General features: G+C 35.0%; 1 protein-coding gene across 4 annotated transcripts in view; it reads right to left on the reverse strand.

Annotated features, from left to right (window-relative positions):
* Positions 1–6,348: 6,348 nt before the first annotated feature.
* The window catches only part of VSTM2A (V-set and transmembrane domain containing 2A), a 30,217-nt gene continuing 12,438 nt past the window's right edge, over positions 6,349–24,127 (reverse strand). For 2 of the 4 annotated variants that reach the window (XM_064660298.1, XM_064660270.1), the window contains one exon: positions 6,349–12,084. In XM_064660298.1, the coding sequence (XP_064516368.1) occupies positions 11,996–12,084 (89 nt within the window). In that variant the 3' untranslated portion in view covers positions 6,349–11,995. The other 2 variants (XM_064660277.1, XM_064660287.1) reach the window with 2 other exon arrangements.

Genomic DNA, 24,127 nt, shown 5'->3' on the forward strand with positions numbered 1-24,127 from the left:
AAAAGGTGGAGGTTGCCTGTTTTGTTGCTGATAGAATGGGGATTAGCTCAATCTGAGATTGCACTTTAATGTAGATTCCTGGACTGCTTAAACAGTGCCTACATTTTCCTGGAATGAACCAGGAAGGAAAATATAGTTTATGAAGTGTTACATACGTGACTTTGAGTCACTCTGAGATCCAATAATCCACTCAAGAACCTTAGACACAACCAGAAAGGATTTGTTGAAACTAAAGAAAAGTCAGACACATCTTCATGCACATTCTGCAATTAATAATATGTGAGAAGATGGTAATTTTTTTTCTTTTTTCACTCTTCCTTTCCAGAACAAGGAAAGCTGTGATGGGTTTGTCCCAGATGGTAACCAAACTCAGACTCAGCCACTCTCTCCCTCTCCCTCCTCAGTAGGACAGGGCAGGAAGAAGAAGAACAGGAATGAGAAATATTTTTGATCAATGTGGAGTGAAAACACCTTTCCCTTCCATTTTTCCCATGCTCAACTTCACTCCAAATTCCTCTCTTCCCTCCTTTGTTATTGTTATAGGTTACACAGTCTCTACAGTGAGGCAACACACCATGCAGGGTTGGGAGGGGGAGTGGGGGTATGTGAGATTTGTGACCAGTACACAGTGTTTTCTTCCACCACTCCTTACTTTTCACTTTTTTTCTCTGCTCTGGTGTAGGGTCTCCTACAGGCTGCAATCTTTTCAAGTAAGTGCCTGTTCTTCCATGGAGCACCTTCTCCTCCGACTTTTGTTGTTCCTTATTTTTAGTTCCTTCCTCCTTTTTCTCCCCAGCATTGTGTGACCTCTCTTAAATGTTTTCCCAGAGGCAATAAATATGATGGGTGATGGGTTCAGCTTTGTCTAGTAGTGGATCTTTCACAGAACCAGCTGGAATTGACTGTGTCCAGCACAGGGCAGTCCTCAACTTCTTTTTGCAGAAGCCACTACTGCAGCCTGCAAACTACCAAAGTAAGGCTTGTCATTTACACCCATTCCATGAGCAAGAGAACAACGTTTCCTAATTCAATACGAAGATGCTTTTTATAGAAGGAACATTAGAAGAGTATACCCTAGGAGGGTATTATTAGCAGCAATTCTTGTTCTCAAACTTCTGCCTTCCTACCTCTCTCAGAATTGATCCTTGTTTTCAAAAGTAAGTGGAGCTCATTTGTTCTTAGTTTTAGTAGTTGCTATGTTGGTGATGTCTTAAATAATTTGATATTTTAAAATGCAGAAATATGTTTTAGTAAATTCTAATCAGGGTCCTTGAAGCTAGCTAACAGAATGTAGACTATGATTTAAAGCTTTGCTTTGTTTTCTTCTTAATGTCATTTTTCTGTAATCTGGGCAAATCATATGGCTTTACATGCAGTTTCAAATGACGGGATATTTTTTGTACCAGTGCAGCAGAGAAAACCACCTGAGTTCCTGTTGAGTTAGCTTCACTTGTTCAACTTTTTTTTTTTTTTTTAAGTGAAAATGTCTTGCAGTATGTGAATACTTAGAATTCCAGCCTGGTACTTCTGTGATAAAAGTCAACAGGATGTGGCTGATACAGGAACCAGCTATTTTTAGGTAAAACTCCTGAAGTGGGATATAATTTTAAGTCTTCTCTGCATTTTTATTTCTGAAGCTGCTTGCCAGTCTTGAATGATACATGATTAATAATTGAGCACATCATATTTATACATTCCTTTACAATAGACGCATGAGAAGAAAACAGAAAATTAAGGGGGCGGGGAGGAAAAGGCAAAAATATGCTTCTATGGTAGATCCTGCCAGAAAGACATGAACTGGTAGTGATGTTAACTTTTCCGCCAATCTACATGTGTTTAATCTTTATGTATTACTTTCTACATTCCTTCATTTTCATATATGTCCCATTCTCTCTTGCTCAAATGAATCAGTAGAAAAATTTTTGTAACTGCATTAGGATTAACGCTATACTGCCTGTTTCTGCTAAAATACTTGCTGTTTAATGAGGATAGAAGTCAGTTTAAAAGTCAATACAAGGTATGCTTCTCCTAGATAGGGTACTATGTAGCCAGAAGGATGACCCAATATCTTTGGCTGAGTTGATACTTCCATGTTTTCTTGGCATGTGACAATTATCTGCTTGTACTTCCAACCAGAGCAAAATAATATTGTTAATCAACTTCATTACAACATGTTATGAATTTTAAAATCAAAAGTCTCAGTTATGCTGCCTTAAAGTGCTAGTGCTAATGTTCTACTTGTGGTGTATTGAAATAACCACCACATCTACCGTTCTTCCCACTAAGAATTGCTGGCAGTAAATTGTGCATAAACCATCAATCTTCCTTTTGGACCTTAAAAAGCTTCTACAGAGAAGGTTAGGAAAAAATAATTGTTTTTCATAGACAAAAAAGGAAATAGGATTTATAGTGTAAAATAATTGAAAATCCTGAAACAAGACTTTATTAGAAGGAAGTCTAAAAGGTCATAATACAGCATGGCACTCTAAACAATTGGTTTAATAATGGTCCCATCTGTGTTCCCAGTCAGAAAAATCTCTGAAATCTCTGCACTGTCCATATCTGAAAGGGGGCCCCCTACTTCAGTATTTTGTGTTCAGTAATAGCCATATCCATATGCTTCTCAGAGATAAGCAGAAATATTCTCCTGGAATAATTTGCTCATAGAACTATATGTTTAAAGGTTATTTTATTCCTCACCAGCAGTAGATGTTTTTTACCTTCAGTTTGGAAACATGAAGTTTTATATTCACAGAATCATAGAATAATTTAGTTTGGAAAGGACCTTTAAGATCATTGAGTCCAACCATTAACCTAACAAGTCAAGTCCACCACTAAATCATGTCCCTAAGTGCCACATTTAAATGTCTTTTAAATACCTCCGGGGATGGTTACTCAACCACTTCTCTGGGCAGCCTGTTCCAGTGCTTGAGAGCCCTTTTGGCAAAGTAATTTTTCATGATATCCATTCTAAGCTTCTCCTGACACAAATTTAAGTAATTTCCTCTCATCCTGTTTCTTGTTGCTTGGGAGAACAGACTGACACCCACCTGGCTACAGCCTTTTTTCAGGTGGTTGTAGACAGTGATAAGGTTTTCCCTAAGCCTCCTCTTCTCCAGGCTAAACAACCCCAGCTCTCTCAGCTGCTCCTCATAAGACCTGTGTTCCAGATCTTTCACAAGCTCCATTGCCCTTCTCTGGACATGTTCCAGCACCTCAGTGTCTTGTAGTGAGGGGCCCAAAACTGAACACAAGGATTTGAGGTTCAGCCTTACCAGTGCCAAGTAGAGGAGGATGAACAGTTCCTCAGTCCTGCTTGCTACACACCCACATGAGCCTTTTAAAGAAACCCTTCTACTGGATCTGTAGTTTTTGTTATTGTTCTCACAAATGTCCAGTTTCACTAGGAATTTTACTATCTATCTTCAGTGCTCATATAGTTACTTCTTGGGATACAGTGGTTTCAGTCATCCAGGTTCATTTTGAGTTAGGGCTTTATCTCATTGCCTCATGCTGGTATTGGTGTTGTCAGAGATAATGAGTCTAAACCTGCACCTAGTTTTCCTCAGCAACACACAACAGAAACATGTGTCATGTCGTTTTATTATTTTCAGAGTTTATTACGTAGCTTGTTTCATATATGTCATAATATTAATTTTCTGCTTGTCTGCCCATTAACCACTACAATGGTGTTTTCATTGATTCTGACACATTGAGTACATTCCTCTTCCTCTGGAATGTCTACAGTTAGTATAGAAACAAATTATTCCAGTGTTAGGTTCAGCTCACTTACACTAGGTACTTGTATACTGGTTCACTGGCAGATCTTGTGTCAGCTTCCTGAATGGTGTTCCCTTGAAATCCTCCCCCACAAGATGGCTGGAGATTTTTTTTGGACGACCAGATACAGCTGTGATTGTTTTAAAACATTTCTGCCACTCTACTTCCTTGTAACCACCCTACAGCTAGGAAGTCAAAGCCTTCAAAGATGACCTGGTGAAACAGATTGCACAAGTGCTTCTTATCCACTTCAGCGATGTTGTATGGCTTAATATCTTAAATTGTTGAAACAAAATACAGAACACAATTGAGAAATCCACAATAAAATGAGGACAAATAGGATATTTTAGAATTTTGCAACACGAATGTTTCTAGTAGAACCTCCTTTTTGCTATAAGTGATGGTAAATCGTTCTGAAGAGTGCGTCAAATATAACTTGTATATAACAAACAAATATAACTTGTATATAACAAACCCATCATACAGTATAATATGTTGTATTTCTTTTCCTAAGGAAAGCTTGCTTTTATTTGTTGAGTGAATATACTTGAAGGCCCTCATACTTCCATACAACTGCCTGTGTTTTTTTCTGTGTTACATATTTCTGAGGACTACCAAAAGCCTAATCTGGTTAAAAAGAAAAACTGAATAAGATGAAAAATTGCTTCATATATATCTCCAGGGTAGAATTGATATTACTGCTGTAACTAGTGATCGTAGGAAAAGTGTGAAGAAAACACAGGTCTTCCATCTGCTTCATCCATCTGCTGAGAAAAGAAACTGTTACCATAAGCAGGTCTGTCTCTAAATTTCTGTGTGTTCTGTGTATATTTTCATGACAAATGTCTTAAATATCTGTATTGTTTACCTTTATAGATAACCATACTAAATAGCATTTAATTTACCAAATTACAAGCAACTCTAAGGTTACTATTTTTTGAAACAAATGCATAATAGAGCATAATCCTCAGATCTCTGCTTAAATTTCATGATTATAAATCAATGACTCTTTAAAGTGCCTGATAAAAGAGTTTGGTTTAGTGTTAGATATACTTGTTAATTCACATTTAATATTGTTTTGAGTGAGGATTTTGGCACAATACATCATTTTGGCTTTTCTTTATTTGCTTGTGTTTTATTTCAATGTTGACATACCTTGCAAAAGTGAAAGAAATAAAGTTGGGATGTAAAATTCAGGTCAAATAGTATTCTCCAAGTCCATCTGTGAAGGTTAATGCTGAGGAGAGCAGTTTTCTTGAATTTTTATATTAGAAGTGTTAGTCACAAACACAGGAAGTAAGGGAGACTCCTGAGGAATTTTGTTCAATATTCTTTATTTTTCAGTATTCTCTATTTTATTTGTCCCATGGGTTAGGAGCTTTAGAAGGGGAGCAATTTTCTAGTTACACAAATCGTGTCCAGAGGTGGGAGCAGCCTATATCTAGCAACTCCAGGCATTCAGCTTTTTTAGAATCCAGACAATGGATATTCTGCCCTTGTACACAGTACTGTTGTGCAAACTCAGTAGGTCTTGTGGTTTGCATAAGATTGGCAGCAGTATTGCATGCTTTATTTCTGCTGCTGCATGTGTATAATAAGTTCTTTCAGAATTTATTCCTTTGCTGAGTCCAAGAAGTATACTGGAAAGGTTAAAGACAAAGATCAGACCACTATCACCAAAATCACTCCAGGAGCTTTCTCCTCCTCACCTCCTTTACCCAACATTTTGCATTCCTCATTAGAATGAACTCCAGGACAGGAGATTTTTGTGGGAGTTTTTTTGTTTGGTTAGTTGGGTTTTTTCCATTAATGCAAGTAGTTCTTGCACAAAGACAGCTTTAGAATACCATTGGGTGACTTTTTAAGCCCGTTCTGTTAAGTGCTAAGAACTATTAAAAAAACCAAAACAACAACCAAACTCCCAAACTATCTACAACACTTATGAATTATGGAAACATTGCCTCACTTCTTAAAAGAAAACTACCTAAGAAGATTTTTTCTACTGAAAAGCTAAAAATAGTAAAAAAAATAAATTTAGGTATAGAAAATTATTGTTCTGAAATATATATTAATCTCCTGGGTGCCCTCATCATTAATAATCAAGTGTGGGGCAGTGCTGGTGGGATGGAAACACCTGACAGGCTCTTTGGGATAGCCATGGTGCAGTTGCAAAAGGTGGACAAAACCTTCCCCTGTTCAAAGCCCTAGTCAGTTGGAAGAATCATGGTTTTGGAAGAAAAGCTTTTTACATTTTGCTAGAGAAATTTCTTTCAATTTTATTGAGTGTTTCACCTTGTTACAAAGTTGAATTATCAAAATCATCTTCTATGGCAGTGATTTAGTTTGTTAGTCCCAGTGAAGTTTCTTCATTGTTGGCTGTTGTAGGAAAACAGAAGAATCATACCTTCTGTTTTCTCTCTCTTACACAGGATTTCATTTAGTAGGTGGAACAACTAAGATCCACTTTTCCCTATCTTTTTTTCAGTGCTTAGCCCCATTGAGTGGATAAAATATATGAACAAAAATAATATATCTTGTGCCCAAATCACCAAAGAAAAAGACATTAGGTGGTTTAGTAAACATGTTGACATTTATTTTTAATAAAGTGTGGATTCCTTCTTTTCTATTATGAGGAAAAAGCAACATTTTAAAAATCTGAACCAGTGTTGGTTTACAATCAAAAACTGAAGGGTATCGTAGGTGATAGAAAAACTGGCACTCGATTTTTTAAGAAGTGATTTAAAGGGTCTGTTAAGTCATTTGATATTGAAAACAATCAGCAGCAATAAACATAATCTTCTATCAGAAGTAGCAAAAGAAGTCATTGTCTCCTTCCTTCTCAATTGAATATACAAGGATATTATATATAATATATATAACTTTGCTTAAAAATCTAAACCCCATATAATCTAAAAGGTTATAGTTATACAAATCATTTTAATAACGATTTTGCTTCTTCAGAGTTTTAAACGAAATAGTTTATTTTAAGCAGCTAGTTGTCAGACCCAATCTCTCATTCTTCAAGTTCATGGCATATAAAAAGAAAAAAGGAATTAATAGTCTATTATGTACATTTTGGCTTCCTTATGAGCTGTCTGTAAATACTCTCATATACAGTTAAGACCTCTTTCTCTGCTGTATTGTTAATGTAAAGGATCATTTCAATAAGTGAATTCATTTGCTCCCAACTGAAGACCATCTCTACTGTCAGAATGATATAGTTGGAATTCAAATTATATATATATCAAGATATTTTGAGGTGATGGGCACTGCAGATATTTAGACTATTGTTAAATGAAAAGAGTCTTTCCCCCTCCTTTTTCCTCCCTACATTCTTTCATAACAAAGGTGACATTATTTTGTCCTCTGTCACTTTGTAAGAAGTAATAAGATATACAGTATTTTCTGGGTTTTAGATTGAAATTTTGGCAGAAAAAGAATAGTAGAAAAAGGAGAAAATTAAATAAGATTGCAATTAAACTTGACTCTCAAGAAAGTGTACTTCTGTTTCTTTGCAAATATGCTTAAAAATTGATTGTGATTCATTATTACAGATTGATTTAACTTTCTGCTTTTATTGATAGGATGAAGAGCACTAGAAAAAATATGTATAATCTTTCAACCATGTCAACATATCTGCAAATTTTATGACTTTGAAATCAAATAAGTAAATATTTAGGAAGCTCAGAACAAAAGACTGAAGGCATTTATGGTGAGTTGCATTAAGCAACTGTGTGCTTAGCATTGTATAGCTGAGCTAATCATGAACATTAACCTTTAAAAATTTATATTGCAAAGTATGATGATCCCATTCTTGGTTCCTAATGCTTTTAGCTCTGTAAACAACATCTGACATTTACTAATAATAATATCATGGACAAATATTCCCATACCCTGCAAATGACAAAGGTTTGAATTGTTCTCTCTTCCTTTTTTTTTTTTTTTTTTTTTTAGAGGAAGGAACCAAAGATTGACAGCAGTGCAGTTTTTTTTCTTTTTTTTTTTAAAGATGAATTAAATTATGAATGATACATTACTGTAAAGATCATTAGAAGTGAAATGTTTAACACTGAAAAATATTAGGCAGACATTCAGATTTTTGCAGTGGCCACTGTTTTCTCATTTTATTTGAATAAAGCAAAAATACTTTGAAGAATGAATGTGAGAAAAACTGGTTCTAGAGCGTGTTCTGATCCTAAATCACAGCAGCACTGAATTACATGTGTAAGTATGAAGCTCTAAGCAGTCCTATTGCATTTGCCATGATGTCTCGTGTTTATACCTACTTCTGATCTTTGGCTTCAAGTATTGCTGTAATATAAATTTTCAATCTTGAGAATGAAAAAGAAATAATAATAACTCATGATAGATTTGGCATTTACCATGCACATTTTCTAGTACCTTTCTTAATAGGAGCTCTGAGGATCAGGTAATCTTAAATTAGTCTTCCAAGATTTTTAAATCTATGGTCTAAGCATCCCTCATGCTCCACAAATTTGAAGAATCTACAAAAGGCAACTAAGAAAGGAAAGTTCAAAAATGTTACACAACAACTTGTATGCATGAAATTCTAGAGCTTAAAGGAATATGAGTAACCATAGAAAAGGAGACTTTTTGAGACAGGCTCTATTGCAGTACTAATCATTGAGTAGTAGTACAAAAATGCCACAGATCTTTTTTCATGTAATACAAAAACTGTCATTGACATTTAATGGGGCTGGAATACGTTTCTTTCAGCCTGATGAAATACCAGATCTCAAAGTGTGTAAATGTAGATGGCATATACCTTGAAATACAAGTGTTCCATACTTACCCATGCTTATTCTTTCATTAAAAACAAAAATTGCTGGAATGATCCGAAGAAAGTCACATATACAATGAGGCCCTTGGGACACAAAGTGAGAAGCATGAGTCATGTAAATGACCATCTCAAAACTGGACTGTTTTTGTGGAAAAGTTGAGAGATTTTACCACTTCTAGATGTAAATTGACCTTTTAGATACCTAACTCAATAAGGACCTTTAAAGGATGTAATTAAGCTAATTTTTTTTATCTATTGGTGTTAAAGCCAAACTAGAACTGCACCAGACAGAAATTGGCAATAGTTGCATTTCTATACCAAATATTATTCATAACTCAGTTCTTAGAAAAAAGGGGGACTATTGAAGCTTAACTTCCATTATGAGAATTTCTAGGAGCTTCAGGAAGATTCTCAATCTGAAGAATGGCTGTTAAGATGTTAAGACAAAACAGAATTTAGAAATGCAATACTTTCTCCTGTTAGATGTTGCTTCTGCATCCACACAGATTGACAGAAACTCTAAAGCTGTGCTCTAGATCTGCAACCAGAAAGGCTGGATCAGCCTCATCTGAAGAATTTGGGCATGTTATCCTGTGGAGGGAGGAAAGAGGACAGTTAATGTATCCCCTTCGCATCTCATGCAAGATTTAAAGGTTTTTCAAAAGTCCTACAGATTTTTTTTGGCCTTTTTCTGCTGATACTGTTGAACAATAGCAGATCACAATATGGCACTTTTTTTTGGTAATGTCTCTTGACTTGCATCACACTAGGCCAAGTGGTCTAGAATTCTGCTTTTAATTTCAGCTGGTTCTTTAATCTGGATTCCTAGTACATGGTGATTTATATCCAAGCAGCTAACAGCATAAAACAAAACACAATATCAGTTTAACATAGTAACAACTCTTAACATTGTGAGGCTAAAGTGCTCTGCAAAATGCCATATGTCACTGTGAGTAGTTTATATGACTGTGCATACATGGAATAGTCATACAAGTTATATGGATACAGTAAACCAACAAAAAAACATGTGACATTAAGCATTTGGTTCCAGTTAATACCAATGGAAACTGAAGTTTCCGAGCTCCAGGCAGGAGATTCTCATATCATCCAGTCATAGACATCCATTTCATGGTGAAAATATAGATTTCTCTCCAGAGTTCTGAAAGTTTGGTTCCATCGGTGTGTTCAGGAAGTGAGACTTCAAAAAGATCTGACTCTTGACTCTTTTCTTTTACATCCTCTCTGATCCACAATATTGGTTTTGATTAAGAACATTTAAATGGGGACTGTTTTTAATCTTTTTATCAGTAGGCTGTTGTTACTATGGAGCAAAACTTTTTCAATAGACAACATTCCAAGTGGGTTATAAATTTGATGTTAATACAGAAGAATTTTTTTCCTTTTTCTCTGACAGTTATTCCTGATTTGTCTGTATTACACCAAATGTCTTCTCTCTTTATTACTGCTTAGATTAAAATCAAAGAAAGACTGACTATTCCCAATCAAGCTTATAGTACAGAATGTATGGGAAATTAGAACCGCACAAATACATTATCCTCTTTCAAACCATCAGTGTTCCAAAGTGTTGATTCTAGGCCCCTAATTGATATTTATCCTTTGAAAGTAATGGAGGAAGACTTCAGACTTATGAGAGTTTTGAGATAAAATGCTAGGCTTGTTGACCACGGGCTGGTGAGATATTAAACATAGTTTTTTGCTTCCTTCTACATTGCTTACAAAGTGAGGAGAAATCACAAATCTGACCACACTGCAACTACTTAATGCTGCTGTAAATAGATCATAATAAGCATGTGGTATATGTGATTGTCTGTGCTGATAAATGAAAGGGTGTGAATTTTTCAGCATCAGTGGAAAGAGGGGAACAAGAAAAAAACCTTCCTGATTGCAGCTGCAAATGGTAGCAATTTTTCCTTCCTGCATTAATGAATGTAATTCATGTAACGCATATTACATCATTCAACAGCAAAATTCTCATGTTCATTTCACAGGCAAAAAATATTTTAATTAAAAATATCAATGAGTAATGAAAATCCACTTCCAGAAAAAGCAAAGAAAAACGCTTCTTTGGCCATGTAGAGGAACCGTGATGAGAATATAGTTTATCAGTGTAATAAATTCACTTTCTTATAACTCTTTATCAAAAGAACCTCCTTTAAGTCATGTTCTGGTTTATTTGACTGTTTTCTGTTTCTAACGTTCCTTTACATGCAGTATTTGACTGCAAACCTGCATTTTACAGTCTCTAGTAATTGAATCACTTCATCTTCTATAAACATCACAAGTTAAAAGAGCTTTCAGCATCTGAACTCCAACACAACATACAAACTAAAATAATTTGTTGTCTAGAGACCATAACAAATTTTAATGTGCATTTACAGAGTAAACAGAGGGCTGAAGGGAGTCAAACCAGTCAAAGTGAAGAATATGTATTACAAAATCCACACATTACTAAATTACAAAGTAAAAGTGATGTTTTGTCAAAAAAAGAAATTAAAATGTCTCTCGGTGGCACGACATATAGATAATATTAAAAACTGGCTTGCATGAGGACCAAAGTATGTCTACTCTGAAGTTATATCACACAGACTGTAAGCAATTTACAGAATTTAAGTTAGTTTTGCATATACAGGAGTTGCAAAATTAGAGAAAACACACTGAAATATAGAACGCACACACACACAAAGAAAGATGTATATATATAAACCTCCACACAATCATCAGGGGTTGGCCTAAGTCTGTAATTGCCACCATTGAACAAGAAGCAAACAAAAAGACAGGAAAAAACCTCACAGGGGAAAAAGAATAATATATTAAAAAGTGAAAAAAGAAAAAGAAAAAAAAATCAAAAGAAAAATACCCTCATTTGTTTTCCAGAAACAACATCCTCTAGTCTGCTGAGCTGCTTTGTGGAATTAATTTTCTCCTCCCTATTTCTCATGCCAAAAAAAAAAAAAAAACGGAAAAAAAAAGGCTTTTTGATAAAGTTTGCGTGTATTTTATTTGGGTAGATGTTAAATCACTATGGTTTGTTTCATTATTTGGCCTCTTTTTGCTTCCAGGCTGGAATGGTTCTTTCAGTGTAGGAAACCAAATGTCATCCATGGTTAATTCTGTAATACTGATGATTCGCAGGCCAACCCCTGAGAAGTCAAGGATGAGGCTTCTCCTTGCCGAAAGAAAAGGAAACTAGGTCTTGCTGTTACAAAACGTTTGATTACATCACACCAGTTCTCTTCAAATAAAATATCAGTGATACGCCAAAGAAAATAAGATATATCAAGAAAACGTGGTATCCTCTTCTTTTTTTTATAATATTTATTTTATTTTATTTTATTTTATTTATTTAGTAATTTTGTTTGTACTTCCTGAAGAAGGTGCTCCTTGTGTAGAGATTTAGAGTACATTGGGTGCAGAGTGGTGGTTGGAGGTTAGGGTCAACTTTGCTGTCCGCTCCGTGGATTTTACAGGCGATTTGCTCTTTGCTTTAAGAAGAGAAAGTGATATTGGAAAAAGTCAGCACTTTTAGATTAAAGCAAAGCACCCTTCACAAAGCCACAAACAAGAAGCAGGACAGAAAGTCCATGGCTTGTAGCTATCCTCGCACCTGCGGAAGAAGTTATAAGATATTCGCTCATCTTGCAGATTTCCAATGCTCCTTATAAGGCTGTTTTAAACACATACATTTATATATTTAATTAGCTCGCCAGGTTGGCTCTGGTGCCCATGAATGTCTTGGCATGCACTGCAAATAACAACACATACAGAGTATTTCAGTCCCAGGGAAGGTTTTTGTTTTGCTTTGCTTTTCTTTCTCATCTGTGTTTTTAAACGTTACCCAGTGAAACCATACACTAAAAGGGACAAACCCAAACACCTTCCATCTCAGAGTGTTCTTTACAAAATCATTTCCAACATCACATCATTGATTACTTACAACAAAATCATCTAGTGGCTAAAGAGTGTTTTCTTGTAAACTGGAGGAGATCCTGGCAAATGACTGTGCTATTTACAAGGGGGAAACAGATTGCCAAAGTGTTTGGGTTATTTTTTTTGAGAAGCTAGATTTTCCCAGAGGTTTTTTTTAAAATAAAGCTATGAAAACAATGGTACATATCATTATTTCTAAACACGTGACTTTATATTTAAGCATGTTAGCAGAAAAAAAACATTCAGGGCTAGACTAATTAAACTGAAATGTCCGCACACCAAGAATATAAGTATTTGGATGTCTTACATACCAAGTCTCAGGGCTTGATAACTCCCTATATCATATAGAATCACATTCCAAATTTGAAACATATTACATGAGGTGAAAACTATAAATTTAATTTGATTGCACTATAAATAGGAGTTCCAATTATAACAGATTAATGCATGATCAATAGATTTTATATCTGTGTTGTATATTTGGAAAGTATTAATGTTATTGAGAGTTACAGGTATCAGTTCTACAACGAAGTAATAATGGTGTTATAAGCAGTCTATGATAATGATGGACTTGTAATAAATAGTTATTTAAAAAAAAACTATTGATCATGTATAAGCTATTTTTGTAAAAAATTTATTACTAAGCAGGATGATGAATTTCATTGCAGCCCCAAAAAGCACATTTGTCTCCTCATCAAGACTATACACAATGAAAGCAAAAAGAACTCCAGGAAAGTGCATTTTTTAAACCTTGCACATATTTATCAGTAACACAGTTTCTTTATATCTGCTAGCTATGGTTATAAGTGTAGCAAGAAGTGTTCTGTCCCTGTCTTTAGTAAATTTTTCCCTTCAAAAATGGGGATTAAACTTAATTCCAGATTTTAGATTAACACTGCTTACTTTAGTAAATATGTGATGTGAGATGTTGCATACATAGCAGTTGCCATAAGCACTCTTAGTCCTCTGTCACATACACAAAAACCTTCTAAGTAACAGTGATATTTCAATTATCCACGTGTGAACTGAATCTCTAAATGAATATTAACTTTTAAATGGAAACATCTCCAAGACATTACTGAGATGTTTCAAAGAAGTCCAAGAGAACTCCGAGCTTAGTTTCTACTGAAAGAACACAGGTATGGGAAGCCTACTTATCTCTTGCCCATCTGATAATGCTACCTGCATTATTACTTGAGCAATATTCAGGTACACTGCAGCACTTTTCTGAGCATCTCAAAACACTTGCTCTGTATTAGGAACAAGCAAACACACAAGCAAATTGGCTGTGACTTCCTTCTGGGGCTTGTTCTCACACAGGTAGTATTTACGAACTTGAACTCCAGGACTGAGGTCAGTTTGGGTTTTGTTGCAGCATAGATTTGTTCTCTCTTTATATAATGTGTAAAATTTGTAGTTTGACAGATTATTATGAAGGGTTTTCTTTCCCTAATAAGGTTAGCAGAACTTAGTTACAACCTTTGTTAATGTTAGACCATTTCCTGATGTATTCAATTATTTTCACTTGTTTTATTTCATTGAAATGAGAGTTTTTTGGTTGAACTGGAGAAATACATGGCTCAAGACCACTCTAAAGAGGTCTTTGGAGATACATTTCCTTTGCAGAAAATATGTATAATACAACTCATGGATATTTTTTAAAAGAGCTTTTTTAACAATTAATAGTGTTGCGATTTTTGAATTTGAAAACTGTAATGTGTGGAGGAGAAACAGTATGATATAAAATAAGTTTGACAAAATATTTCACAGTAGAAAATATTTGCAGGGAAAAGTTTCTTTGATTTTTGTTTTTTTTTGCTTTTTTCAATATGACAATATGTAGATCCCCAAATTAGGGGGTAATATATGATACAAACTCATGATAACCTTTGAATTTATAGTGTTCAGTTTCTGCATAAATCATGACCTCCCTCCAATTGTTCTACATACATGTTCTTCTCTAAAAAGCAAGTCTGTTTTTCTTTATCTTGCAGGGGATTTAGGTTAGAGTACAAGCAGTAAACGCAGGTTAAAGCAATTCTGAACACATGAGAAAAAATTTAGGGAAAATAACAACTAAAACAATTTCAGCTTCAATGTGAAGAAAGAGGCTATTAGGTTTGTTGGAAAAAATTGTCATAGACAGTGTCCTCTGTGAGGTTTTGGGAACCAGTTAGTATATCCTAATCTGGTTTAATAATTTCCAAAATGCTGTCTAACCCAAGCGGATAAATTTTCCATAATATATCAACCCAAATAAAATTGCAACATGCAGTGACATGTATGGGTATTAGGTGTGGTCTCATCTTTTCAGTGATGTTTTATGAAATAAAACTGAAGCTTAAGTATATTCAGGTTGGTTTTTTTTCCCAGAGATGTGAAAAAGAATTGTATTTGTTTTTTCATGAACCCAAGTGTTTCTTTAGCTTTTGAAAGAGTGAAAGCTGCCAATGAAGAATGAGGACATAGCGAAACTGAAAGCAACTTTTTTAGACTTTTTTTCTTTTTCTGTTCTATTTGCTCATATTTTATTATTTTGTTTTTCCTCTTCAAAGAAGATGTGACCAAAAATATTCAGAAATTTCCATTTTGACTTCAAATCTGAAAGTCATAGGGTGCTTAAATCAGAGACTCAGTTCCACCATTTTAAACTTATTTCAGAGGCAAGGTACACATCAAAATCCAAATTAAAATATCTTGAAAATTCAAATATCTTGAAAATTCAGAGTATCCAGATTCAGACTTTTCATGCAGATGTATTTTAGTGTACTGTTCTGACCAAGACTTGAATCACTGGAACTGTGAGCAAAGTAATGTAAGTTAAAACCTGTCTATCTGGCTGTGGGTTTGATAAATTGATTACTCATTACGTATCCATTTCAAGCATTATTTTCTAATAACACAAGGACAGCTAAAATAAATTTTATTGCATGTCAACAACACTGGGTAAAACTGAACTGCAATTATGTAACCCTCAAAAACAGTAACTCAGAAGAAGCAGCGTAGTATAATGTATGTGTATTTTGTTTCTAAATTATTAATTAAACTCTACTTGATGTGTGTGTCAGACACTCTCAGAGTTTCACCTATCAGTCACTGGGATCCAGTTAAATTCTTCCCGTGAAATGTAAATACTTATTATTTTTCCTTTACTTCCTGCTACTAACACACATCCAAAAGAGCAAATGTCCATGAAATACTTAGCTTTCTCCTGTAAACAAGTACCATTCTGCCAAAGGCATGTGATTATGAGATAAGTTTTTGTGCCACGGCATGAAAGAGTAGTTCATGCCATTAAGATGTTTGAAACTGTGTTTTATTCAAATTCATGGTTTTCTTAAATGTTAGGAATACAGAGAGAAAAAATTGTGATAAATAATTGTGACCTTAATGTTTAAAATAATAAAAGCATCTCTGTCAGAAATACTGAAACATATTTTGTGGCTCATAGTGTATGGACCACACAGGTAAACATCAATTTTGTTTTTGTTAATGAAATCAGTTTTAGAGCATCTAAGTATAAAATAAAGCCATCAGAAGTTATAAATTCTAGTAAACCCTAACTGACCAAAAAGGTAGTTACTCATTCCATGCCTGAATGACTACAGTCCCTGGCTTTCACTACGATATTGATCAGACAAAATTTGTGTAAAGATACATGGGATTTTGGGAGACAAGCAGAGAAAAGCAAATACTGGTTGAATAATTTTGCCCGTTCATTTTCTCACAACTGGATGAAACACTGAATTGTAAACTAAGCAGCTGCCTCGGGCATTACCAATTCTAGCATCTCCTATTTGTAGGAGTACCTTGCATGGTTAACCACCTTGGGTCTTAATCAGTTTCCATCTGCGCTTTCTAAGCTTTGGGACATAATAGCCTCCTGCATTCTGAGCCTCGTATCTGTCAGAGACTCTGAAAATTGCCTTCTTACAGTTAGGCATACTATAAATAGCGTATTCTCATATAAATAACAGAAGGAATCTGCAAAATCAACAGCACTTCCTTACTATTTTATTAAACGTATAAGTTTAGTTAGGGTATCTTTGAATTTCCTTTAATTAGTAACCCACTGATCAATGCCTGAGCAGTGTCCTTGTTTTGTGCTGACTGGTACAGGAGAAATACAGCCAGTCACACAAAAATCCATCCTAGATTCTCAGTATGTATTACATTATACCAAAATATCCTGCTGTTCTACTAATTTTTGAAATCTTGGAAGTTTCATTTTTCAGGAATTTGTGCTGATGTTTTCCATCTTTAAGTGCCTGGTCTGCTGTTTTACAACACTTAGCTTTGCTTTATCATGTTGGATTTTACATAACCTTCTTGTGAGCCCCAGTTGAAAACACGTGAAATCATAATTTTGCATTATTTCCATGTAAAGTAAGTTAAAGTTCATGAGATACTTGCCTTAATTTTACTGGGGACATAAATTAACTATAAGATTTCTTGGAGGACATTTGCTGTATCATATACATAAAGATAAATAAAATCAAGTGTGGTTGATTTTATTTGAAGTTTTATTTGAATATGTCTCACACAGGTTTTTAATAAATAGATTTTTTCTCTCTGGCTTATCAATTGCTATCATCCTTGTTCCTCTGAATTGCATAAATCATTGTTGTATATATGTCTCTTATACTGCTGAGATATATATACCCCTCTTCCTCTTCAGAGGACTGACTTCTCATGGGTGTTTTAAGGCTCAGTCATCTGTGTTTGATTTTGAGGAACTGAATAACACAAGGTGACCAGTAATCAGATTCAACGCAGATCCTTTTGCTTAAGATTTCCCTCCATCCTTCTCCATTGGCTGTACAGTAATCAGCTTAAACTACTGCGAATTGCTGTTTGAGCAAATGAATTTTTCTTACACACCAGAGGAAAAAGTTCTGAATTTCTGTTTGCGTTTTTTTTTCTTTGTTTTAGTTGGTTGGTTGGTTTGATTTTAGTTGGATCTTTTGTGGGTTTTTTTGTGGCTTTTTTTTTTGTGTTTTGGAAGAAAGCTGCTTCCAAATTGATTGAAGTTTAGAATAGGTTATGTCTTGAATTTCCCTGAAGTCTACTTAGATTTCACATTCAGTGTGTAGTGCTGTTCATCTGATGTCTGTTCCTTATCTGTCAGGGACGTCTAGAAGAGCAGATAAGGAAGAGGGATGGGATTCTAGATGGATGGTAAATCCTTAGCTTTCACTAGGTAAGGTACCCAGGTGAACAGATGTGTTCAACCTTGTCATGGAGCAAAAAAAGCGACAACTTTCCAACCCCAAATAGAGGGGAGAATTCTGACAGAAACTTGAGCTACAATAACTCCTGGAGCTCTTTCTTGGCTAAGGTAGGTCACAACCTTTAAATTGTTGCCGGCTACACCTAAAGTCATGTTCTAAAGTAAATTTGAGATGGTAATACTTGGGAGAAGAAAAAACCTGAGGGGACTTCAAATATAGGTAGCATGTAGGAAAATGATACTTGGCTTCAGGCAATGGTTCAGAACAAACCATAGTAAATCTATAAAAGGAGAACAAACAACAGTATGAAAGGAGAAAAAAAGAAAGAATAATGGGACTTTGAATGACTTCTGCACTTTCACAATGCCAAGATGGACAAAAGTAAAATTAAGTGCATATCAGTGTGAACAAATATGGGATTTTACATTCAGACTAGTTTCTACATCACTTCCTACATTAAATCCTACCCACAGAAACAACTAAATCTCATCATTCTTGTCCTTCTATTGAAACACATCTGAGAGTCATCATTCTCTTTTTAATTCTTTAAAAAGTGTTCTTGTTTGTATCTCATTATTTACCTAGTGAGTAGAATCAGGCTTCCTAATTGGGCAATCATGCACTATGAATAAGATAAAAGGATCTCTAATGTCATTCTCAAAGATGAAAATGAGATCATCAAAATGATTCAACCCTGCCATCCTTTCACTTTGAACAGACAGGAGTGAGGGATGAGATCCCTAAACATATAATTCAAATGGGAATTTCATCAATATATATAGATTTTCATACTGTTCTGATAAAACCAGCCAAAAATAACTGTTGAGTTTGAACACAGTTTTTCAGGAAGATGAACTGGATAGTGTACTTGACTTAATCCATTTCAGGTGTAATTTTTGGTCTCTCTTACATCCTTTATCCTGTAATGCACAACTTCCATTCTCATCAGTGCATTTCCTTCTGTTTTCATATATAGCTTTGTTTAAATTCTGTTCTTAAGTAGTTCAGTACTAAATAATACTTTATATATGAATATGATTAGGAAATTCTGATACAGTTCTACTGGTTTCATGAGTGTCATTCATTTTTGTAGCAGTTATCCTAAGTTTTATTCTAATACTTATGCTTCTTAAGAACATTTTTTAGGCTGTTTTGGTCTGAAAGTGGTCTAGGTATGTGGGCAGATTGTCCCATTAAAATTCAGCTTCTGAAATTTTAATTTCCTTAGCATTTTCATATGATATTCTCCTAAACAAATTTAGAGTAGTAACATTGCAAGTAGTTAGATTCTTATTTGGTGAAATGAAGTGTTGATGAATTGTCTGTGCAGGCGACATGTGGGGTAAGGTGTGTCAAAGTCATAATGATTTTTGAAGATAAGGGACACAGCTTTCAGCTTTAGAAGTCTATATTTCCTTTTAGCAGCTAGAAACATTTTTGTGCATGTGCTCAACTTCTTTAAATTTCATGTGATCATCCAAAGATATAGTGAGGTCTTGATGTCTCTGATCTGTTCAGTGAATGTAAAACTATGAGTACCTCCATCATCATTTATTTACTATATTATGGAAGCTTTTTAACCTTAATACTCAAACTTCCCTGCCTGACTTTCTTAGGACAATGAGATTCTGCCTACTTTGGTCTCAGAGTCAGAAATGTCCAAGCATCAACCATTTGTAGCAGATATTCTATTTTTTTTCCTTCCTTTATTTGGTGTTTTTAGCTTACAAAGTTTTCAGATCTTTTCACGTGTAAAAGTAATGCAATGCATTGACTTCAGCTGTTTCAATGAGAGAGTACTTTTTGGAGAAAAGATTGCTAAAAGAGGTGTTTGCAAATAGTTTGTGAAATACCAGAGTTAGCTATTTAAACAAAACTGAAAAGCAGGCCAGTATGCAGTGCCCATTGCAACAAGTTCAAAGATGAGGGGAAGGGGTGCAAGCTCAAGCAAATGCAAGCCCCCGATTGGATGACTGGTATTGTTTCAGAACAAATGGTGGCATGCTTTTTGACTGCTCTTATCAGCACTGGGCACCTTTCTCTCTTATTGTATCCCTGAAAACCATGGACAAAAAATGTCCTAGAATTTTTTTAATGTGTGGCAGAAAAAATAAAAACTGCTGCATTTGTATTCATCTGTATGAAATGGCTGATTCTAAAGGAAATGCAATTTTTTCTGACTGTCCTATGGTAACCCATCTCCATTGTATACTTGCATATAGCTATGCCCTATCCTGAATGAAGGTCGAATTTAGGCTGTTAACAAAAACTATTGAATTGACTCTTTTAACAACTGAATTCTGCTGTTGTAATGAAACATGACTCCAACACAAATTGCTCAGCATTTTAGTAATGTATATATATATGTGTGTGTGTATATTTGATATATGCCACTTAGTAATTAAACTCTTAATGGAGCCATTTCTGAAAGATACAATAAAACCCGAGAGTTTTATTTGAAGAAAACTAAAATTGGACTTGTCTTTTTGCTCCTCTGCTTTTTGCACCCTGTTAATTCTTTCATCTATTGGAAAGAAAATTTAAGTGGGTGATAGTTAATATTACTCTATTAATTTCAACAGCACTGTCATAAAAAAACCAAATATAAAGGAGTTATTATGATGGAAGGAAAATTTAAATTTTTTGTAAATATTTCAACATGTGATATCGAATCCTTTTTCTCATTTTTCACACCTGACACTTAGGCTCATAACTGATGTACAGTCAATCTGATCTCCTTCTATTTATATAATTTATATAAGAGCTATTTTCATGGAACCCAGCTAAACTCCCACTGGGTGAATCTGGTTTCTTCTGTCTGATTCCTAGATGGTAAGTATTTTGAGGCAGGGACCATTCCTTTTGTTTGCCTGGTGGATGATGCAGTTGTTTTAGAGATTAGAACAATGGCTCTGATTAACAGAAGGTACCTCTGTCTAAGAGCTGTGACTCACAAGCTCTTAACGGGTTTAGCTGGAGCAGTTTAAGATGACAGTGACTCCATCTCTCTGACTCCCCCTCTTATGGAAATTAAACCCCCAATAGTAGGAGCGATAGAAACAAACACCATGCTATCTCTTCATTTATCTCAATTTAACAGCTCTGTGTTTTAGTTTATCAGCTGTCATAGAGGCTTATAAATTATGCATTTATGGCAATATAGAGGCTTGACACTGTGAACTGTGAAAGCTGAGAAGACACCTATTTCCTTCTGCCATCCAAATTTGGGGCAATAACTTCTATTGGAGCAAGAAAGATACTTAGGGTGGCAACATTTTAAACTGTAAGAGCTAAATCAGTGTTCACAATCCAAATCCTTTACCCTTGCTATTGCTGTGTTACAAGTAAAATAAAATAAAAAAAGGGTATCGTGCCTACAACCACAGTACACTAGTTTGGAAGTGGTGTATTGTGAGAATGAAGCTTAGTATTTGTGCCAAATATTGTATTAATTCTATCTTATTCATATTCTAGATTATTGAATTTTTCTGCTTTTGTTTCAGATTTTCTCAACCTTTCTCATTACAATTCTGAGATGTGGAATCAATCATAATATCATTCATTGATATTCAAAGTCTCTTCAGGTAAAAGATGGTCCCTGATTATTAGATATTGTATATGTGGGAATAATTCAATTGACTTCAAAATAAGTAATTGACCTGTTGTTTTGGCAGTGTTTCAGACTGGCACAATTCTATGTAGTCATAATATCTAACAGTATTATTCTAGTAAAGGTCTTTGCACCATCTGAATATATGGCTCTCTGTGAGACCTACTGCTAGTTCTTGACTTCAGGATTGATTTGTTATTGCTCCTTGACAAAACATCTTGACTTTTAAACTCTTCTTTTTTTCAGTTACACAGAAGGAACTGGAGATGGATACATCATCTTCTGTAGTCTTGTAGAAGTCACTTTTATAATCCTTATAGCCCCATATCTTTGATTTGATGGCCAAAATCCTCAGTCAGTGTCACAGGCAACAACAGTTGAGATAATAACGGCAGTAGAAACGGAACTGGTAGCAGAAGTAGCATTCACATTTACTCTTTGTATTTCTGTTGATTGATGAACACATAGATTGAATGTTTGAAGCACTGCAAATGTGGCTGTGCATCTAATTTTCACATTTTTACAGCAGTTTTGTTCCAAGACAGTAGCATTTGACAGTAGATGGGGGAACAAACATCAATGAGGTGGATCTGACTAGAACACCCATACACAGACAGAATAGCAAGTTGCTCTGCCAAACACTATGATTGCAACTTCCTTATTATAGGGTAAAATGGAGAGTTTGGAGAAGAGTCTTCTCAAGGCTGACGGAAACGTCATTAGTTGCTCTTCAAATGCCATTCAGCTTTGTCATCAACAAAGAAGGATTATTATTGTAGCTGTAAAGATGGTAATGTGTCTGGAATATCTTTGAAGCTTTTGAATTAATCAAATGTAAACTCCCTGTCCAGAGAATAAGAAAATATTAAAAGTGTTGAGCTTTCAAACTAGTCTGACCTAAGATTGCAAAGAGAAGCACTAGAAAAAGGTTAATCAAAGCTGAAGAAAAAACAAAAAAACTCTGACGCAACAAAACCCACCACCAAGAATGCCCTCTCCCCCTGAGTCTAAATGAGGTGAAAACAGCAGTTTTTAGATTTTTCCTTCCCTTCCTTCTGTTCCTAGAAACCTTCACAGTACTAAACATCTTCAGGTGTTACATGCTGGGCAAAGTTTAGATTTTTCTTATAATTCACTCTATGAGTAGAAGAAAAGTCATCTTCATCTTCATTGAGCCAAATTTTTTACTATTGTAGATGAATGATGTTTTTTAAACTTCAGCAGAGTTGTATCCCTTCCAGTCAGGAGACAATTGCACCCATTCTTTTTCATTTTATGTGATGCAAAGGATTTTCATAATGAAGTAGGGCACCACAGAGGGGAAACTTCCTGTTTCTCATCTGAAGCAAAAATATCCTCTGCTTTGCTGTATATCTGTCAAGTAACAAATGGGTTGTGTTCTGAAGCAAGGAAATCCCATCAGTTATTTCAAGAGCAGGCCTTGTCACATATGCTGCAATCTCTGATGACCCAGTGCAAGCTGTCTGATTGTGAAGCAATAAAAAGCAATTTGAGTGAACTGACAAACAAATCATACACAGCTTCTCCCCCCTCCCTATTTTCTCTCTTCTTCCTTTATATTTTTCTCTTTGTTTACTGCATGTGTGGGCAATCTAGTGGTTATTTACCAAATAAAGTTATATCAGGCATGTAGAGCAAAATTACTGCGATTTTGCTACTGAGAGAACTCCTGTGGTGTCTTCTACCAGATCTTTGTATATGACTTTTGTTCCAAAGGTGAGGTTAGTCTGAAAGGTTCATTTTTACATAGCTAAAAGAAAGGAAGAGATATGATTAAGTGCATATGTAGCAATGACAGATGGGCAGTGAAACACACTGCTAATGTTACTAAAAGAAAAGGAAAGATCTCAGTATACATGTGCATATAAAAATTACATTGTAGATGGAGAAGGACAAAATTAGTTTCTTATATTTTGTACATTTAGTTTCCTCTGTGTCTGCTCTCACTGTTTCTTGATGGGCATCATAGGACACAAAAGTGCAGCATCCAAACACCATCACTTTTACAGAAATACAAGTTACAGTGGAGCTGCCATATATTTAATGACAAATTCCATTATTATCTCAGGAAATCTCAGAAAACCTATTTTCTCTTGTGATTTATCATTATTGCTTAATTATGGGCATAACTAAGGTTGAAAATAATATCTCAGATTTCACAGAGGATATGTTTATAACTAAGCATACCCAAGTACTCAGTCTGGTGTGGACATATGGGATCTAATAACTCTTCAAACTTGTAGAACAAGAAAAATGAACACATACTGGTTCTGAGGGATTTCTCTCCTTAGTTCCTGAACCTGTATTTTTGTAAGAGGAATAGAAATTGACAGTAGTATAGTATCTATGATTGGCAATGGCAGTGAGGGATGGTTACAAAAAGTAGATATCATTTTGCTTGTGACAGGACTTAGAACTGCAGATAAACTGAGAAGAGTTTTTTTGTTACTGCGTTTAGATGAACTAAGCACTAGGAATGGGATTTTAAGTATTTGTATGCATTTTGTTTGATCAGTAATTATGCAAAAATAAGGACTTAAGATGTGGGGTTTTTGAAGGAAACATAAGACATTAGTGAGTTCATTCTATATTGGAAGACCTGGCCTAAAAAAAAAAAGGTTAGCTGCTATAAAGACTTTGCATTGCCATCTAAGTTATTTGGAGAAGATTAGCACTTCTCAAGAGATGTTTACAGTTCCAAGGTCAACAGCTAACTAGTTATTAGGGCTACATCAA

This window comes from Pseudopipra pipra, chromosome 1 (assembly GCF_036250125.1).
Source record: "Pseudopipra pipra isolate bDixPip1 chromosome 1, bDixPip1.hap1, whole genome shotgun sequence".
Lineage (NCBI taxonomy): Eukaryota > Metazoa > Chordata > Aves > Passeriformes > Pipridae > Pseudopipra > Pseudopipra pipra.